Consider the following 15,780-nt stretch of genomic DNA (forward strand, 5'->3'; position numbering starts at 1 on the left):
TAGGTATATGCCATAGCTGCATATTCTCTTAAGTACTCATTTATTGACTAACTGGAAGAAAAGATAAACAGCTAGGCGAAAACATCAACTGCCCCAGCTTAAATATGAATTAGAGACCCATGGATTCATAGCCTGGCAGACTAACCACAGTAGAGGTGCAATGGCTACTGCACCAACCTACGAATCTATGGATCTTTTTCAATTTGGGCTTGAACAGTGGATATTCTACCACAACTCACCCAGCTATTCTTTCTTTGGATTAAGATAAGTGGGTACCTGGGAAACCAGGGGAAGATAAACTGTGGAAACCTGTATGTCACAGTGGCCCTACTTTGTGGGGTAAGGTATATCCTCCACTGACTTGAAAGTCACTCACATGGAGATGAGTACTGAGGCCTCATGGAACCCTCCTCCAACTTGTTTTATACATGGATCATATCCATCTGTATATAAGAGTACTGCTCCCACACATGGGGAGATTCAACTCACACACTCCTCCTAAACAGGGTAGTCAAAAGCTTATTGTCTTGTAGATGACACAGCATTGGTGGATGATACAGAAAAGTCAACTAAGCTGGAAGAGGAATTCTGATGGGTGTGGAGAAGGAAACTGAAGGTTTACGAAGAAAAAAATAAAATAATGAGGTGCACCAGAGATGCAGATTGTAGGATCAATGTAAGGCTGAATGGTGAAGAGCTGGAGGAAGTAGACTGTTTAAAATATCTTGGATCTACAGTAGCCAGGGGATGGAGGAGTAGAGACAGAAGTTATAGCTGGGGTGAAGGAAGAAGGAAAAAGTGTTAGGAGGTATAAATGGACTGTTTGAGAGTAGAGCACTTGGAATGAATGTAAAGAGAATATTTCATGAAGAGATAGTAGTGCCCATTGCACTGTACAGTGCTAAGAGTATGGGAGACTGAATGTAACAGAGTATGGAAGATTGAATGTAACAGAGATGAGATGTCTAAAGAGTATGTACATATGGAGTAACTCAAAGTCAGAAATAAGATGATGAGAAGAAATGGTGTTGTAAGAGAATCAGCAAGGCAGGCAAAGCAATGTGTGTTAAGATGGTTTGGGCATGCTGAGAGAATGGAGGATGATAAGCTAGTGAAGACAGTAAGATCAATCAAGTGTAAGAGCTGTGAACTTGTGAAGTAGGTCATATAGATATGAATAGATAGTGTAAAGGAGGCCTTAAAGGGAAGAGGAATGACACTAAAACCTAGTTGAATGATTGATTCTACATGACAGAAGTGAATGGAGAGCAGTTGTGAGTGTGTGGGGAATGACACACCCCAGTGACATCCAAGGAAAGCACCACACATCAATGGTCTTGCACAAGTGTGGGGTAATCAGGTGCTTTAGGGGGGAATATCTGCTATGAAGGAGCCTTGCTGCGGATCAAACTGCCAAAGCTGTGCATATGATCCCCATAAAGTGAAGACAAGCATACTTTCTCTTCTCTATTATGGGCCAAGGGGCTAAGAGAGTGGTGTGAATGTGTATGAATATGCAAGTTGTGGGTCTTGTCTTGGCTACTCCTTTTTTTGGGAAGACAGCCATGGTAAACAAAAATATTTATGTACACTCCACCTTGGCAACTGCATACATGGGAACACTGGATTTAAGAAGCAACAGACCTTTTTTGGCCACTTAAAATATGTAGCCTGATTAGAAAGTGTTTCAATAATAACCACTAACTGTACCATTATACAAGATAAATAAAGAAACCAGTGTTCCACCACTATTCATGGAGGGTTATGTTTCAAAGCAGTCATCGCCCATCCAATCCCACACTAATGGAAAAATGCAGACGTTAAATGAAAATGATGATGATGATGGTTATGTTTCAAAGCCTCCTGTGAATGATAAAAATCTGGAAACCATCCCTACAAGGCTCTGCAATACTTATGATTATAGTTTAAACCATAAAATATACATCTCATACTTATTAAGTGCATTTTAAATTCACTTTAAAACACACACACACACACACACACACACACACACACACACACACACACACACACACAAAAAAAAAAAAAAAAAAAAAAAAAAAAAAAAACAGTACACTATAAAATGAAAGGGTACTAAACTGATAGGTACAGTAAACCCTTGGTATAACAAACCTCTATTTTCCAAACTATGGGTATAATGCCCCCTTTAAGGCTGCTGCCTGCCTGCCTCCACTCTCTGCCATACCCCCCCTCCACCCATTTCTCTCTCTCTCTCTCTCTCTCTCTCTCTCTCTCTCTCTCTCTCTCTCTCTCTCTCTCTCTCTCTCTTTATATATATATATATATATATATATATATATATATATATATATATATATATATATATATATATATATATATATATATATATATATATATTCTGTTCTATCTTGTCACCAGGCTGCTCTGCATAATAATATATACAGTCATCCCTTGTTAAGCCCAGTTTCAGTTTCTACAGTTTCATTTTTACACAGGAAGCAATGAGATGCAACCTGACAGTGTTCATCTTTTTTTTTCTAATTAATTGATAAATAAAATGTTTGTAACCATGTACATGCAATTTTCTTTGCTTATAAAAAAAAATGGGGGGCTCAGTGGTCTCTTTTAGGGATACATTAATTTTCCACAAACTTTCCTTATCCATGGGTGTGCCTGTTACCTAATTTCCATGGATAACAAGGGATGATTGTATATACTATAAAAAGCAAATCATACAAGTCTACTAGCTTTACTAATACAGTAAAATCCCTCTCATCCGGCATTCGAGTATCCGGCAGCTTCAAGTATCCGGCACATTTTCCCCCCGAGCCTTAAAATCAATAAAAAATCAATGTGTACTCATAAAATCAATTAAAATTCCCGCACGAGGCATACTTTGTCCCCTCGCCACCAGAGCGCACTGCTTTGCGCCACCTGCGGCCCACTGCACTGTGTTTACTCAGTGACTCAGTCCCGCGTGTGCACTGTTTATCGCCTGACGCCTTCATCATGCCTAAAGTTGTAGAAAAGAGAAAGCGTGCTGTGCCTACACTTAAGCAGCTGATCAGATCAGCTGCTGATTAAGATCAGCTGATCTTTGTTATAGTAAGATGCGTGAGTGTAGGGTGGTGACTGTGGACATAATTTCACTTCTATTCAAGTATCCGGCAATATTCAAGTATTCAAGTATCCGGCATGTCGGCGGTCCCATTGATGCCAGATAAGAGGGATTTTACTGTACACTAAAAATAAGTGACTGATGTGGAAGTAAATAAATTATGCAGTATGCTGTCACCAAATAACAGAACCCTTCACTTGAAGTCCTGCACTTATCACTGTGACACTTCATATGGTAGGATTTGGTATAAGGCCTATATCACAGGAGAAAGAACAATTTGGGAGGAATCAACTACATAATAATCCACCTCGTGCTCTCCTTGATTCAGTAACCCAGTAACCCAGTGCTGGATTAGCTCTAGCTTGAGGGGTTTATACTGCACTATCAGATCCTGTTGGTACCTGCTGATTTTGTGTGTGTTGCCAAATTTCTCCACATTTTTTTAGCGTAGAGTATGTCAAAGCCTTGTACTAACCACTACATCATGAGTGATTGAATGTTATAGATTAGGGCTAAAAACCTACAAAACTGTCCAGCAAACTGACTTAAACAGATAATCTGTTGCCTTTGTTGGTGAAGTACAAGGTGTAAGATACCTGAATAATACCATGGGAGGAGAATCTAACTCCATAGTCTGTCTCTAAACCATCAGTATTGTAAACAGGCAAATGGATACAAGTCTCACCTCTATAGCAAGACAAATTAAGAAAAATAGTCCTCTGCTTCTTAACAAAGCCTGTCCTAGCCATACACCACCAACACCTCAATGACCTTGGTTACAATAAAGTCTCAGTATGTAAGAAGCTCTTCATTACATCTCTGCATAGAAAAAAAACTGCTTAGTTTTGGTGCAAATTATGAAGACTGGACCGGTATGTAGGAAACTTCATAAAAGCTCCTCTTAAAGATACTCATAACTTCCAAATTCTCCTCATAGCTAGGAGTTAGACTTGTGAGTTATGCAGAGTAACTTATAAGGTGACTCCTAGCTGTGAGCCAAGTGATATATGAGCTACTCCTAAGAAGGCACTATGCTGTGTATTTTCCACTACTAATAGTGCTAACACTTGGTTAAAAACACTCCTATCATGATAATAAGGATATGTTGGTATGCTGTTATCACTTTAAAGTGAAATAGAAAAATTTTATTAATGTACTAGGTGCAGCAATGAGAAATCTATCATTATATATATATATATATATATATATATATATATATATATATATATATATATATATATATATATATATATATATATATATATATATATATATATATATATAAGTAGTAGTCTAGCACTAACTAGCAGCAGTACATCTTGGCAGCATGGAGCTAGCCCTGCAGTTATGCAATTGCTTAATACTATTTACTTAAAAATTATTCTGATAGCAACACCATATTTTCAGGGTATGTTTTGGATATGTGGTCCTGCCCAAACGCTCAGCCCAATGAATCCACACACTTTTTTTACTCTAACCCATTACACTAACTAAATCAAACCAATCTCGACTAAATTAAACCTAGCCACACGTAATCAAACTTGACTATTTTGACATGTTAGTTTCTTTAATTAACATTCGGATAGGTATCTGTCCTATCGCTCCAATCCCTCCTCAGGATCCCCCTAAGCGAAGGTGCCTCTGGTGTTTTGCCTCTGCTAGTTGGGGGGACCTGAGGAGGTATTTTGCTGATTTTCCTTGGAATGACTACTGCTTCCGTGTCAGAGACCCGTCTTTGTGTGCTGAGCGCATAACAGAGGTGATAGTGTCTGGCATGGAGGCGTACATTCCTCACTCTTTTTCTCGAGCTAAACCTTCCAAACCGTGGTTTAACACAGCTTGTTTTCATGCTATACTTGATAGAGAGGTGGCCCACAAAAGGTACTTAAGCCTTCCTTCACCAGAATCTCATGCACTTTATATTTCTGCCCGGAACCATGCCAAGTCTGTTCTCCAACTAGCCAAAAACTCCTTCATTAACAGAAAGTGTCAAAACCTTTCAAGATCTAACTCCCCTCGTGACTTCTGGCATCTAGCCAAAAAATATCTCCAATAACTTTGCTTCTTCTTTCCCTCCTCTGTTTCAACCAGATGGCACCACTATCAAATCTATTTCTAAAGCTGAACTCTTCGTTCAAACCTTTGCTAAAAATTCTACCTTGGACAATTCTGGGCTTGTTCCTCCCTCTCCTCCACCCTCTGACTTCATGCCACGTATTAAAATTCTTCACAATGATGTTTTCCATGCCCTCGCTGGCCTAAACCCTCGGAAGGCTTATGGACCTGATGGGGTCCCTCCTATTGTTCTCTGAAACTGTGCCTCTATGCTGGCACCTTGCCTAGTCAAACTCTTTCAGCTCTGTCAACATCTACCTTTCCTTCTTGCTGGAAGTTTGCCTACATTCAACCTGTTCCTAAAAAGGGTGACCGTTCTAATCCCTCAAACTACCATCCTATTGCTTTAATTTCCTGCCTATCTAAAGTTTTTGAATCTATCCTCAACAGGAAGATTATTAAACATCTATCACTTCACAACCTTCTATCTGATCGCCAGTATGGGTTCCGTCAAGGCCGCTGGTGATCTTCTGGCTTTCCTTACTGAGTCTTGGTCATCCTCTTTTAGAGATTTTGGTGAAACTTTTGCTGTTGCCTTGGACATATCAAAAGCTTTTGATAGAGTCTGGCACAAAGCTTTGATTTCCAAACTACCCTCCTACGGCTTCTATCTTTCTCTCTGTAACTTCATCTCAAGTTTCCTTTCTTAATGTTCTATTGCTGCTGTGGTACACGGTCACTGTTCTTCTCCTAAATCTATTAACAGTGGTGTTCCTCAGGGTTCTGTCCTGTCACCCACTCTCTTCTTATTATTCATTAATGATCTTCTAAACCAAACTTCTTGTCCTATCCACTCCTATGCTGATGATACCACCCTGCACTTTTCCACGTCTTTTCATAGACGTCCAACCCTTCAGGAGGTAAATATTTCACGCAGAGAAGCCACAGAACACTTGACTTCTGATCTTTCTAAAATTTCTGATTGGGGCAGAGCAAACTTGGTATTGTTCAATGCCTCAAAAACTCAACTTGACACAACCTTCCAGACATCTATCCTCTTCAATGACACTCAACTGTCCCCCTCTTCTACATTGAACATCCTTGGTCTGTCCTTTACTTATAATCTGAACTGGAAAATTCATATCTCATCTCTAGCTAAAACAGCTTCTATGAAGTTAGGTATTCTGAGACGTCTCCGCCAGTTTTTCTCACCCCCCCCCAGCTGCTAACTCTGTACAAAGACCTTACCCGTCCATGTATGGAGTATGCTTCACATGTCTGGGGGGTTCCACTCATACTGCTCTTCTAGACAGGGTGGAATCAAAAGCTTTTCATCTCATCAACTCCTCTCCTCTAACTGACTGTCTTCAGCCTCTCTCTCACCGCCGCAATGCTGCATCTCTAGCTGTCTTCTACCACTATTTTCATGCTAACTACTCTTCTGATCTTGCTAACTGCATGCCTCCCCTCCTTCCGCGGTCTCGTTGCACAAGACTTTCTTCTTTCTCTCACCCCTATTCTGTCCACCTCTCTAATGCAAGAGTTAACCAGCACTCTCAATCATTCATCCCTTTCTCTGGTAAACTCTGGAACTCCCTGCCTGCTTCTGTATTTCCACCTTCCTATGACTTGAATTCCTTCAAGAGGGAGGTGGTCAATTTTTGACCACTGCTTTAACCCTTTTATGGGACTGGCATTTCAGAGGGCTTTTTTTTTTATTGGATTTTTGTTGCCCTTGGCCACTGTCCTTCCTACAAAAAAAAAGTTTAGTTGGATGAGCCCTTGGGCTGTGCTGCTCCTAGTGTAGCTTCACTGGATCTACTCATTAATCGGGTCACACATATGTGAACAGTGTGCCTGACATGTGATTCAAGTGAACCTACACAGGCCTCACCTTCACTCCCTTGTAACAGCCATTAAATTCTTACAAAAATTTGAATTAAATTTTTTCAAGTAAAATCTAACTAAACCTAACCAAAATCTTCTGGTGCTGTGGTACCACAAGTTGTTGTTGCCCCGCCATTATCGCTTGTGAGTAGCTCATAAACTTCTTTGGAGTCCTTGTCCACAACTCATCTCACAGACATGCTAGGAGTACTCGTATCATGATATGAACTTTTTTGCATTACTCATATGGCTTTTGAACTACTGTTAGAAGGTTTATGAGCTGCAACTGGCTCATAACAAACCCATGGCCTTTTCTGCATACTGCTCCTGGAGTTTAGAGCAATGGTGAATGCTGCTTTGGACAGATGAAATGAAGTGATGCTTGAAGAGACTGACAGCAACCCAAAGAAAGTATGGTGCAGCTGAGTTACTGACCCCCTCAGCAATAAGTTCCGTTCCGATACTGTAAAGTACCCCATGTATATTATGGTATGACTGGGATATGTTGGCCTCAGTGAACTTGTAATTTGTCCCAGAAATTAATGTCAATGCTTATTACAGCATCTTGAACAAACACATGAAGAGTGTGTTTTGTTAAGAATGAGGCCAGTATTTTGCAGTAAAATGATGTCCCTTGCCACAGGGCCTGGCTCATCACCAGCTGGCCTTTTGACTGCCAAGTGGAGTGTATAGAATATTGGCCAGGTAATTTCCCAGACCTTTCTCCTATTGAAAATATGTGTTGCCACACTATATTGAGGTTGAAGGCAGTGGTCTGAGAGGCCTGGGAAACCCTCAGCAGCGACCTGTTGTAAAAGTTCTATGATTCTGTCCCACTAATGCATGCAGGAAGTCAGGAAGCAGAAAAGGTTATCTCTAAGTAAAGAAGTTGGTGGGTACCCAATCACAGTTTCATTTCTCATGTCTGTATTTGCACGCAATCTTTATTTTCATGTGTGTTAACACGGGGGGTGACACTTCAATTGACAGGAACTGTACAGTGATTAACAAAATAATGATTACTAGTTACATTATTGTAACAATCTTCATGGACTCTTTTGTTGCTTTTCTTATGATCTCTTAACCAAAAACCTCAACATAATGAAGATGCCTTTACCTTATTTCCACAAACTTTACTTTCATATGAATTTTACTACTAACAATAAATTGAAAATACTTCACACACACAGAACACAGCACATAATTAATATTCTTAATCAATCAGTACCTGGGTGGTGCTTGAGGGGTCCCCAGCCAAGGGGCAGAGGAGGGTCATTGCGGGCACAGTGAGCCACCAGTACAATGAGCTTGCCAAACACCATTCTCACTTCAGGTGCAGGACACTCAAGGAGATACTCAACAAAGCGGTGCGGCTGAGCAAACAACACATGTTGGGCAAACCAGGCACGGGTGTGGACTGAGGCTCTCAGGTGAACCTGCAATATACCATAAATGAGCCTATCAAGCTGTTCTTAAATGTTATATTGCAATGACATTGTACAATAAATAATAAAACTTTCTGGAATAAAACTTTCCAGAATAAAACTTTCTAGTACAGTGGGCTCCCGAATAATGAACTTAATTTATTCCAGTTGGATGTTTGTTAAATAATTTGTTATTCGAAATTAAGAATTTGTAAGAAAAAAATTATTGGTTCCTAGGGACAAAAAATAACCTGAAACATTAATAAAAGTAAAAGATTTTTTTTTTAATAAACCAGTTTCATTGCAATTAAACACCTGTTATGGCACATATCACTCAGTTTCCATAACATCAAAAAGATCCAAATACTCCTCAGCCATAGTAATATTGGCACTAGCAGCCTCACCATGACATTATGCAGTCCCATAGTTATGAAATCTGGAAAACCACCCACTGAATGCAAGGAATACACTTTTTCACTGGTACAAGGCTGTTTTTGCAATGCACTGTAAATCATGCAAGCCTTTTCAAACAAAAAAGCCTCAGTGATAGAATCAATAGCACTTTCTCTCTCCTTAATCTGCACCCTCAATAAATTTTCCATCTTCTCAAATGTGGTGTTTTCTTGATTTCACAAAGTTAGTGATGACCTATGCTGCCTTTACATCCAGGAAGTTCTCTTTATCCTTCATTATGCTAGCAAGGGTGCTTTTGGGTTTACTGTACATGCTGCTAAGCTGCATGATGGTACAACCACTATTGTATTTTTTCAATTATCTCCTTCATGGCAATTGAGATTGACTGCCTGTTCTTCTCAGTCCTCTTCTTTCCCTGATCCACTGCTAGTGTTAAAGATGGTGATGTATGGTAGGAGATGACAGAAGATAAGAAAATTTGAGGAATAAAGTGCAAATGGTGCCAACTGCTGTTGTTGTGATTAGTTTATGTTTAGTGACACTGGTGTGTGTGAGACTGGAAGAATGTGTGGGAACATTTTTAGACCCTCACTCACCCTAATGCTCTCCCAGCTAACACACTAACACAGAAATCCTGGCTATACATAATTATAAATAACCGATAACTTAGCTGTGGTACATGTGACTAGCAGGGAGTAGTGGCAACTGGTGAGTTGGTGTCACTAGGCATTCCAAGATAGTGGCTGGCCATGCTTTCATAGCAAAGACAGACTATTTGCTGCTGTGCAGGTTTCTGGGCTTTGAAGTTCTTAGCAACTTCGGGAAATTTACAAGTGAGGACTATAGAGGTGTGGAGAGCTGAACAGGTGGGCAGCTGACTGGTGACTGTTCCCAACTACATCGGTCAAGCAGAGAACTTGGTTCACGATTTTCCACATCATAAATAATAGCCACCCACAATCTGTACATCTCTAATCCTAATTTATTTATAAATGGTAACAAATACTTAGTTTGTACTATATTATCCTTAATTACTCTTTAGTATAACTTTACAATTTATATACAAATCACTACTTACTAAAAAATGCTTTTATAAATGTGTGATACAAGTGGAAATTTCCACATCCTGGGGCCGGTTGTTACCTGAATCTATATTCAGGTAATATGACTACTTGAGATTAAATTCCTCCACTTATCCTAAGACTTTTGAGATGCTACTCAGGGTGGCCTGGTCCACAACTTGGGATATATACTCTCCTGAACCTGAGGCAACCCTACAGGTCTGCTGACCTCAACAGGGTTGTTTGGGGTACACATGGGAAAGCACTCCAGTGGAACTAATTTATTAATAGTTCTAAGAGTCCTTTGTCCCTTGACCATAATTTCTGCTGTTCCAATAATGCCATTTTCATTAGGATACAATTTTAATATCCCAGGGCCATGTGGAACAATTCTGCTCAGTTTTTAGTAAGATAACATTGCCTTCCTGAAGGGAGGCTACATTCTCAGCTGGTTGAGCACTATAGAATTTCTCACAAAGACTGACAAGACCAGTATTTCTCCCACCACTCTAACAATTTGTTTTGTTGATGATAACTTTCTCTGAAATACTGGGCCCTGTCAACTATGGTGGTGTCTAGGATATGATCCTCTACCTCAATGGAAGGGAATGATTCTAATCATCTTCCATACAAGAGATAAGATGGTGTTATTGCCTCCAAATGTACGGAGGTGTCATCTCAGCAAGTTAGAGGTCGGTTGTTCATTCTGGTCTCAATTTTCAATATTACCGTTCTTAATTCTTTGAGATTTAATTTTGTTTGATGTAGCATTTTTTTTTTTTTTTAAGTTTTTGACTAGTCCTGTCATTTTTCCTGTGAATCTACCCTGCCAGACCACCCTTGGGAGTGATGAATTTCCAATGACACTGCTTATTGATCAATGTCTGTTACACTTTTGAATCATTTATAATTTCTTGGAGAAAAAAAAAAAAGGAAGCCATTTCTATTAAGTTAGTAGCACTATCATTTATGATAAGGCAGGGACAGGAATGCCTTGCTATTAAGATTCTAAACAACTGCAGGAAAGTATCTGAACTAAGGTCTTCAGCCACTTCAAGGTGGATAGCTCTTCCTGGCACAGGTGAATAAACATATATACACTTTTTTTGGGAGGTCACCCTCACCTGTTATTAATCAGAGCGCCTGTGTAATCTTCACCCATTACTTACATTACATGTATTACATTAACTGCTACCTCTTTATATGACTTTTCAATGGGCCAATTTTGTTTCTGGGTCAGCCAATTTAGCCTGTGGAACCATCTGGTCTCCTTTAATAGTTTGGGAAATGTCATACCCCTGGTTATGAGATCTGCTGGGTTTTCTTCAATAGGAATATGGTGGGACTTAAAGTCCCCCTGTGTCAACAGTATCTTTTCCACCCTATTTTTCACATACAGATTTTTGTTTTCATTTCTATTAATTCAGTGAAGGCAAAATATTACTACATATCTAAAGAGTGGGTTTTATCCCTTTACTTCCAGGCTGATCTTCTGTGGCTGTTTCCACTTAATACTTTGCTAACCAAGTACCCATTTCTATTGCTGTTAATTCTAATTGAGGCAAAGTTCAGGTTTTCATCAGTGCTACTCTTGACTTTGACATTATCAACTCACTATGATTATCTGTGACTGAGTTGGCTGCTACACCACATGCCTTTGATTACGTGTCACAGAAGATGTGAAGTTATGCATTGTCATTACAATTTAGATTGACTTGTCTAGGGATGGAGACCTCAGTACCTACAATGCAATCCTCCTTTATTCTATCCCATTCAAATGAATAATATTCTGGGAGGACAGTATCCTAACTATTTTCTTCCTTCCAAGCCTCTTTGTATTAACATTTTTTTCTCCTATTGTTATAGGGCTTATTATACCCAGAGGATCAAATAAGAGAGAGGTTTGGCTTAGTAAGGATCTTTTAGTTAGATTTTATTCAGGATATTGAGACTGGTGTAGACTTATTCTATCACCTTTCACATCCAATTCTATACCCAGTAAGTTTTGCCTCACAGATAACTCTGAATTAAGTCGTTCCCTAAAAACATTTCACAAGATTTTTGAGTTGCTATTCCAACTCTGCAGAGGAATGTTAGCAGCTAAACACTCTTTTTGTTGCCTTTTCATATAAAATCACTGCTTCTTCCTCTGTATTAGTTTATTATATTATTTGTAAATTGTCCATAGAAAAAACACAACCTATTTCAGGACAACCAGCTTTGTCAAAATGATGATTTAAGGTCAAACATAACAAGAATTGACTGGAACATGGGCCAAAGAGGACAGATTTAAACCTGTATACATCCAAAGGACTATTCTTGTCACTTGGATCTCTTGGCCATATAAATTTTGTAACGTATGTCTTCTTCCTTTAAACCTATTCTTAGGAATGCTTTTGATATGTCAGCTACCAGGGCATATGGGGTTCAGAAAGAATTTCACCAACACATCAAGCAGGTTTTCAGTTAGGCTGGGTTACGTATACAAACAGTCATTCAGACGACTTGCTCCCTTGGTTGCTCGTGAGCTACAATTGAAAACCACTCTTATTGGAGTAGTGATAGAATCTTTCTTTGCTGCATGATGAGGGAAGCAATGCCCAATGTTATGATTTACTGGTTCCTCTATCCTCTCTATGAAATTACTTGTGGTTCAATTTCTTATAATATTATCATACTGTTCCAACATGGTTTTTTTTCTGTAGTTTAGCCCCCAGTTATCTAAGTGACCCTTGGCACTGATATAATTGGTTGGTAGGGACAGTGAATTTATTTTCCAAGGCAATCTGACCCAATAGTGGTTATCTTTGTATTCTACTGTTTTGTTAGTGTAGTCTTGGGTCATTTGCTCTTCGACATTTGGAGCATCAAGATTTATTCCTAAAGTATCCAAGTGCCATAACTTTTGTATTGGTTCATTTCTCTCTTCTATTATTAAGGATAATTTGAGCTCCTGTACAGGCTACTAGCAGGGACTGGATTGGTGTCACAAAGACAAGGTCAGCTCTGTGAGTTGGTAGTACACCTTTAGCAGGTAGCACTGGTCCTACAATAAGATTACCATCAGCTGTTGTCTGCATTTGAACCTCATATTTCTTTGTTTTTCCTAGAAATTTCCCATAATAGGCTGAACCTATTATAAGCTGAAATGAACCCACTTCATCTGACATGTTTTGATCTGCTAATTTTATAGTTTTTGTTATTAGAAAGTCAGCAATTTCCTTGTAACCCTTGATGTTAATATTAAACTGGTGTTCATGTCTGGGATCACCACTGCTGTTATCTCTGTTTTAAATCTACATAATTTGATAATGGGTCTTACTAAGTCATAAGTTTGCTTATTATTAACTAGAAAACCTAATATTTTTAATTGAACTTGTCCTGTTATTGGCAGGTTTAGAGTTGTCATGGTTTTTTTTGCTTATAAAGCTTTTCTGTGCTTCAGGATCAGACAGCACCTTGACCTTCATCGGTCACCTTTGACTACTAATGTTTACTTCTGCTATTGGATCTGCTGTACGAGAGATGGGCTGGTTATTATTGGTCTTATCATGTGAGGGTATTATTTTAGTTTCACACCCTATTACCTCACACAGAGCAACATGATGTACACCTTTCTTACATACAGGGCACATATGCATGTTAGTTTTACAGTCATTTATTTGGTGTGCCTTACTTAAACATAACGTGCACCTTCCTAACTCTTCAAGTCTATCTATCCTCCTCTCTGTCCCTTGACAACTGCCACAGTGAACTGAATTATGCTGTTCAGAGCAAAATGCACATTTCCTATTTGTTGGCTTCTTAGGTCTTGTTCCTGTTTTGTCATAGTATGTTTTCTTATTCACAGTGGTTGAGAAAGTAACTATTATCTATGTGGTCCCATAACTTAGTCTGGTTTAACTTACTGGGCAATAGTTAGGTCTGGATTCACTTCCTTTCACCTTATAGGATGGGTTCTTATTCACCTGTTCTTGGTAAGTTTTATTAGAATCTATTTTATTTGGTATGGATGGTTTATCATTCCTCATGTTTTTATAAATTTCTACCAATGATTCATCTATTTCCTTAAATGTGAAGTGGCTCTTTTGGTATTTTGAATACAACATTTCTAGTGTTTTCTTATTTAGCTTCCTTTGTATAATGATGTTTATAAGCCAAGCTGCAATCTCAATATTATTATTTGTTTTCAGAGATTCTAATATATTTACATTTATCCTGAGAAGTTGCAAATCCTTGTAATTATGGTTACGTGATGTTAATTCTAGGAGTTTATGGACTAGCTTGGTGGTTATTTGTTCCTAATCATCATAGTCCTCTCTGAGCAACTTGATAGCATTATTATAATTCTCTTCAGTAATGGCTAATTCAGAAACTATTGGGTAAGCAGTACCCTTTAGTTGGCTTAACCCCTTCGGCACGATGAGGCAGTATACATGTCATTTCATCTCTTGTAGCATATTCAAGTGATGCACATACTGCGTCATGGTCAATTGAGGCAGTGTGTTTCCTTTCTTCTCGGATAATAGTATGAGGTCTTTCAGAACGTTGGCCAGATATGATACGGTGCTTTACATTCCTCCCAATATTATTCTGTCAGAATATGAGGGAATTTCATGCACTCATAGTGGTGGATCTTAGCAGACGGTTTCTACCACTGGTAGTAAAATATCCTTGGTTTCTACCATGAAATAACACAAAATAAAGTGAGGGAAAATATACTTGTGAGTGTAGAAACCTCTCACCCATCGGGTTGCCAATACGTACTTACTCGCACCTTTGGTCATGTATCATGTTGTCCCGCCCTTCCCTTCCCCGCTCCTCTTATCTGTTTCTGCTTTTATTTTTTCCTTTACTCTTGTTATCTTGAAATGAGAGAGAGGGAGGGAGGGAGGGAGGGAGGGGGAGAGAGAGAGAGAGAGAGAGAGAGAGAGAGAGAGAGAGAGAGAGAGAGAGAGAGAGAGAGAGAGAGAGAGAGAGAGAGAGAGAGAGAGAGAGAGAGAGAGAGAGAGAGGGAGGGAGGGAGGGAGGGAGGGAGGGAGGGAGGGTGGGTGGGTGGGTGGGTGGGTGGGTGTGTGTGTGTGTGTGTGTGTGTGTGTGTGTGTGTGTGTGTATTTACCTAGTTGTGACATATGGGAAAGGAGCTAAGTTTGTACTGTCCCGTCTCCATAACTGTTTTTATCCAACTTTTCCTTAAAGTCATGAATATTTGTAGCACACACCACTTTCCCTTCCAGTCCATTCCATGCCTCTATGCTCCTATGAGGGAAGCTAAACATCCTTATGTCCCTTCTGCAGGTGGTTACTTTTAGTTTTCTTCCATGTCCTCTTGTTTCTCTTTCATTCATTATAAAGAGATGTTGCCTATCTAGTTTTTCCATCCCACTCATCAATCTGTACAATGCAATCAAGTCACCTCTCTCTCGTCTCTTTTCCAAGGTTGGGAGTTACATTCTAGCTAGTCACTCCTCATCTTGCAATTCTGTTATCATCTTTGTTGCTGCTCTCTGTATTCCTTCCAACTTTCTTATGTGCTTTTCTTCATGTGGTGACCAAATTACCACGGCATATTCTAATCTTGGACGTATCATTGTGGTGATTATTTTCCTCATCATTTCTATATCCAGATAAGCAAAGGCAACTCTTATGTTTCTTAGTAGGCTGAGAGTTTCACCTGTTATATTGTTAATATGTTTTTCTGGTGATAAATTCTCTGAGAAAATCACTCCCAGAACTTTTTATCTTGTTGTCTTATTTGTGTGTGTGTGTGTGTGTGTGTGTGTGTGTGTGTGTGTGTGTGTGTGTGTGTGTGTGTGTGTGTGTGTGTGTGTGTGTGTGT

At 39.2% G+C, this 15,780-nt stretch overlaps 1 protein-coding gene across 5 annotated transcripts in view; it reads right to left on the minus strand.

Annotated features, from left to right (window-relative positions):
• Window positions 1-15,780, minus strand: part of LOC135092995 (probable ubiquitin carboxyl-terminal hydrolase FAF-X) — a 301,879-nt gene that overhangs the window by 55,930 nt on the left and 230,169 nt on the right. For all 5 annotated transcript variants that reach the window (XM_063991852.1, XM_063991861.1, XM_063991828.1 and 2 more), the window contains exon 43: window positions 8,271-8,478. In XM_063991852.1, the coding sequence (XP_063847922.1) occupies window positions 8,271-8,478 (208 nt within the window). The remainder of the gene's footprint in view (window positions 1-8,270; window positions 8,479-15,780) is intronic.

The sequence above is a fragment of the Scylla paramamosain genome, chromosome 3 (assembly GCF_035594125.1).
Source record: "Scylla paramamosain isolate STU-SP2022 chromosome 3, ASM3559412v1, whole genome shotgun sequence".
Taxonomy (NCBI): domain Eukaryota; kingdom Metazoa; phylum Arthropoda; class Malacostraca; order Decapoda; family Portunidae; genus Scylla; species Scylla paramamosain.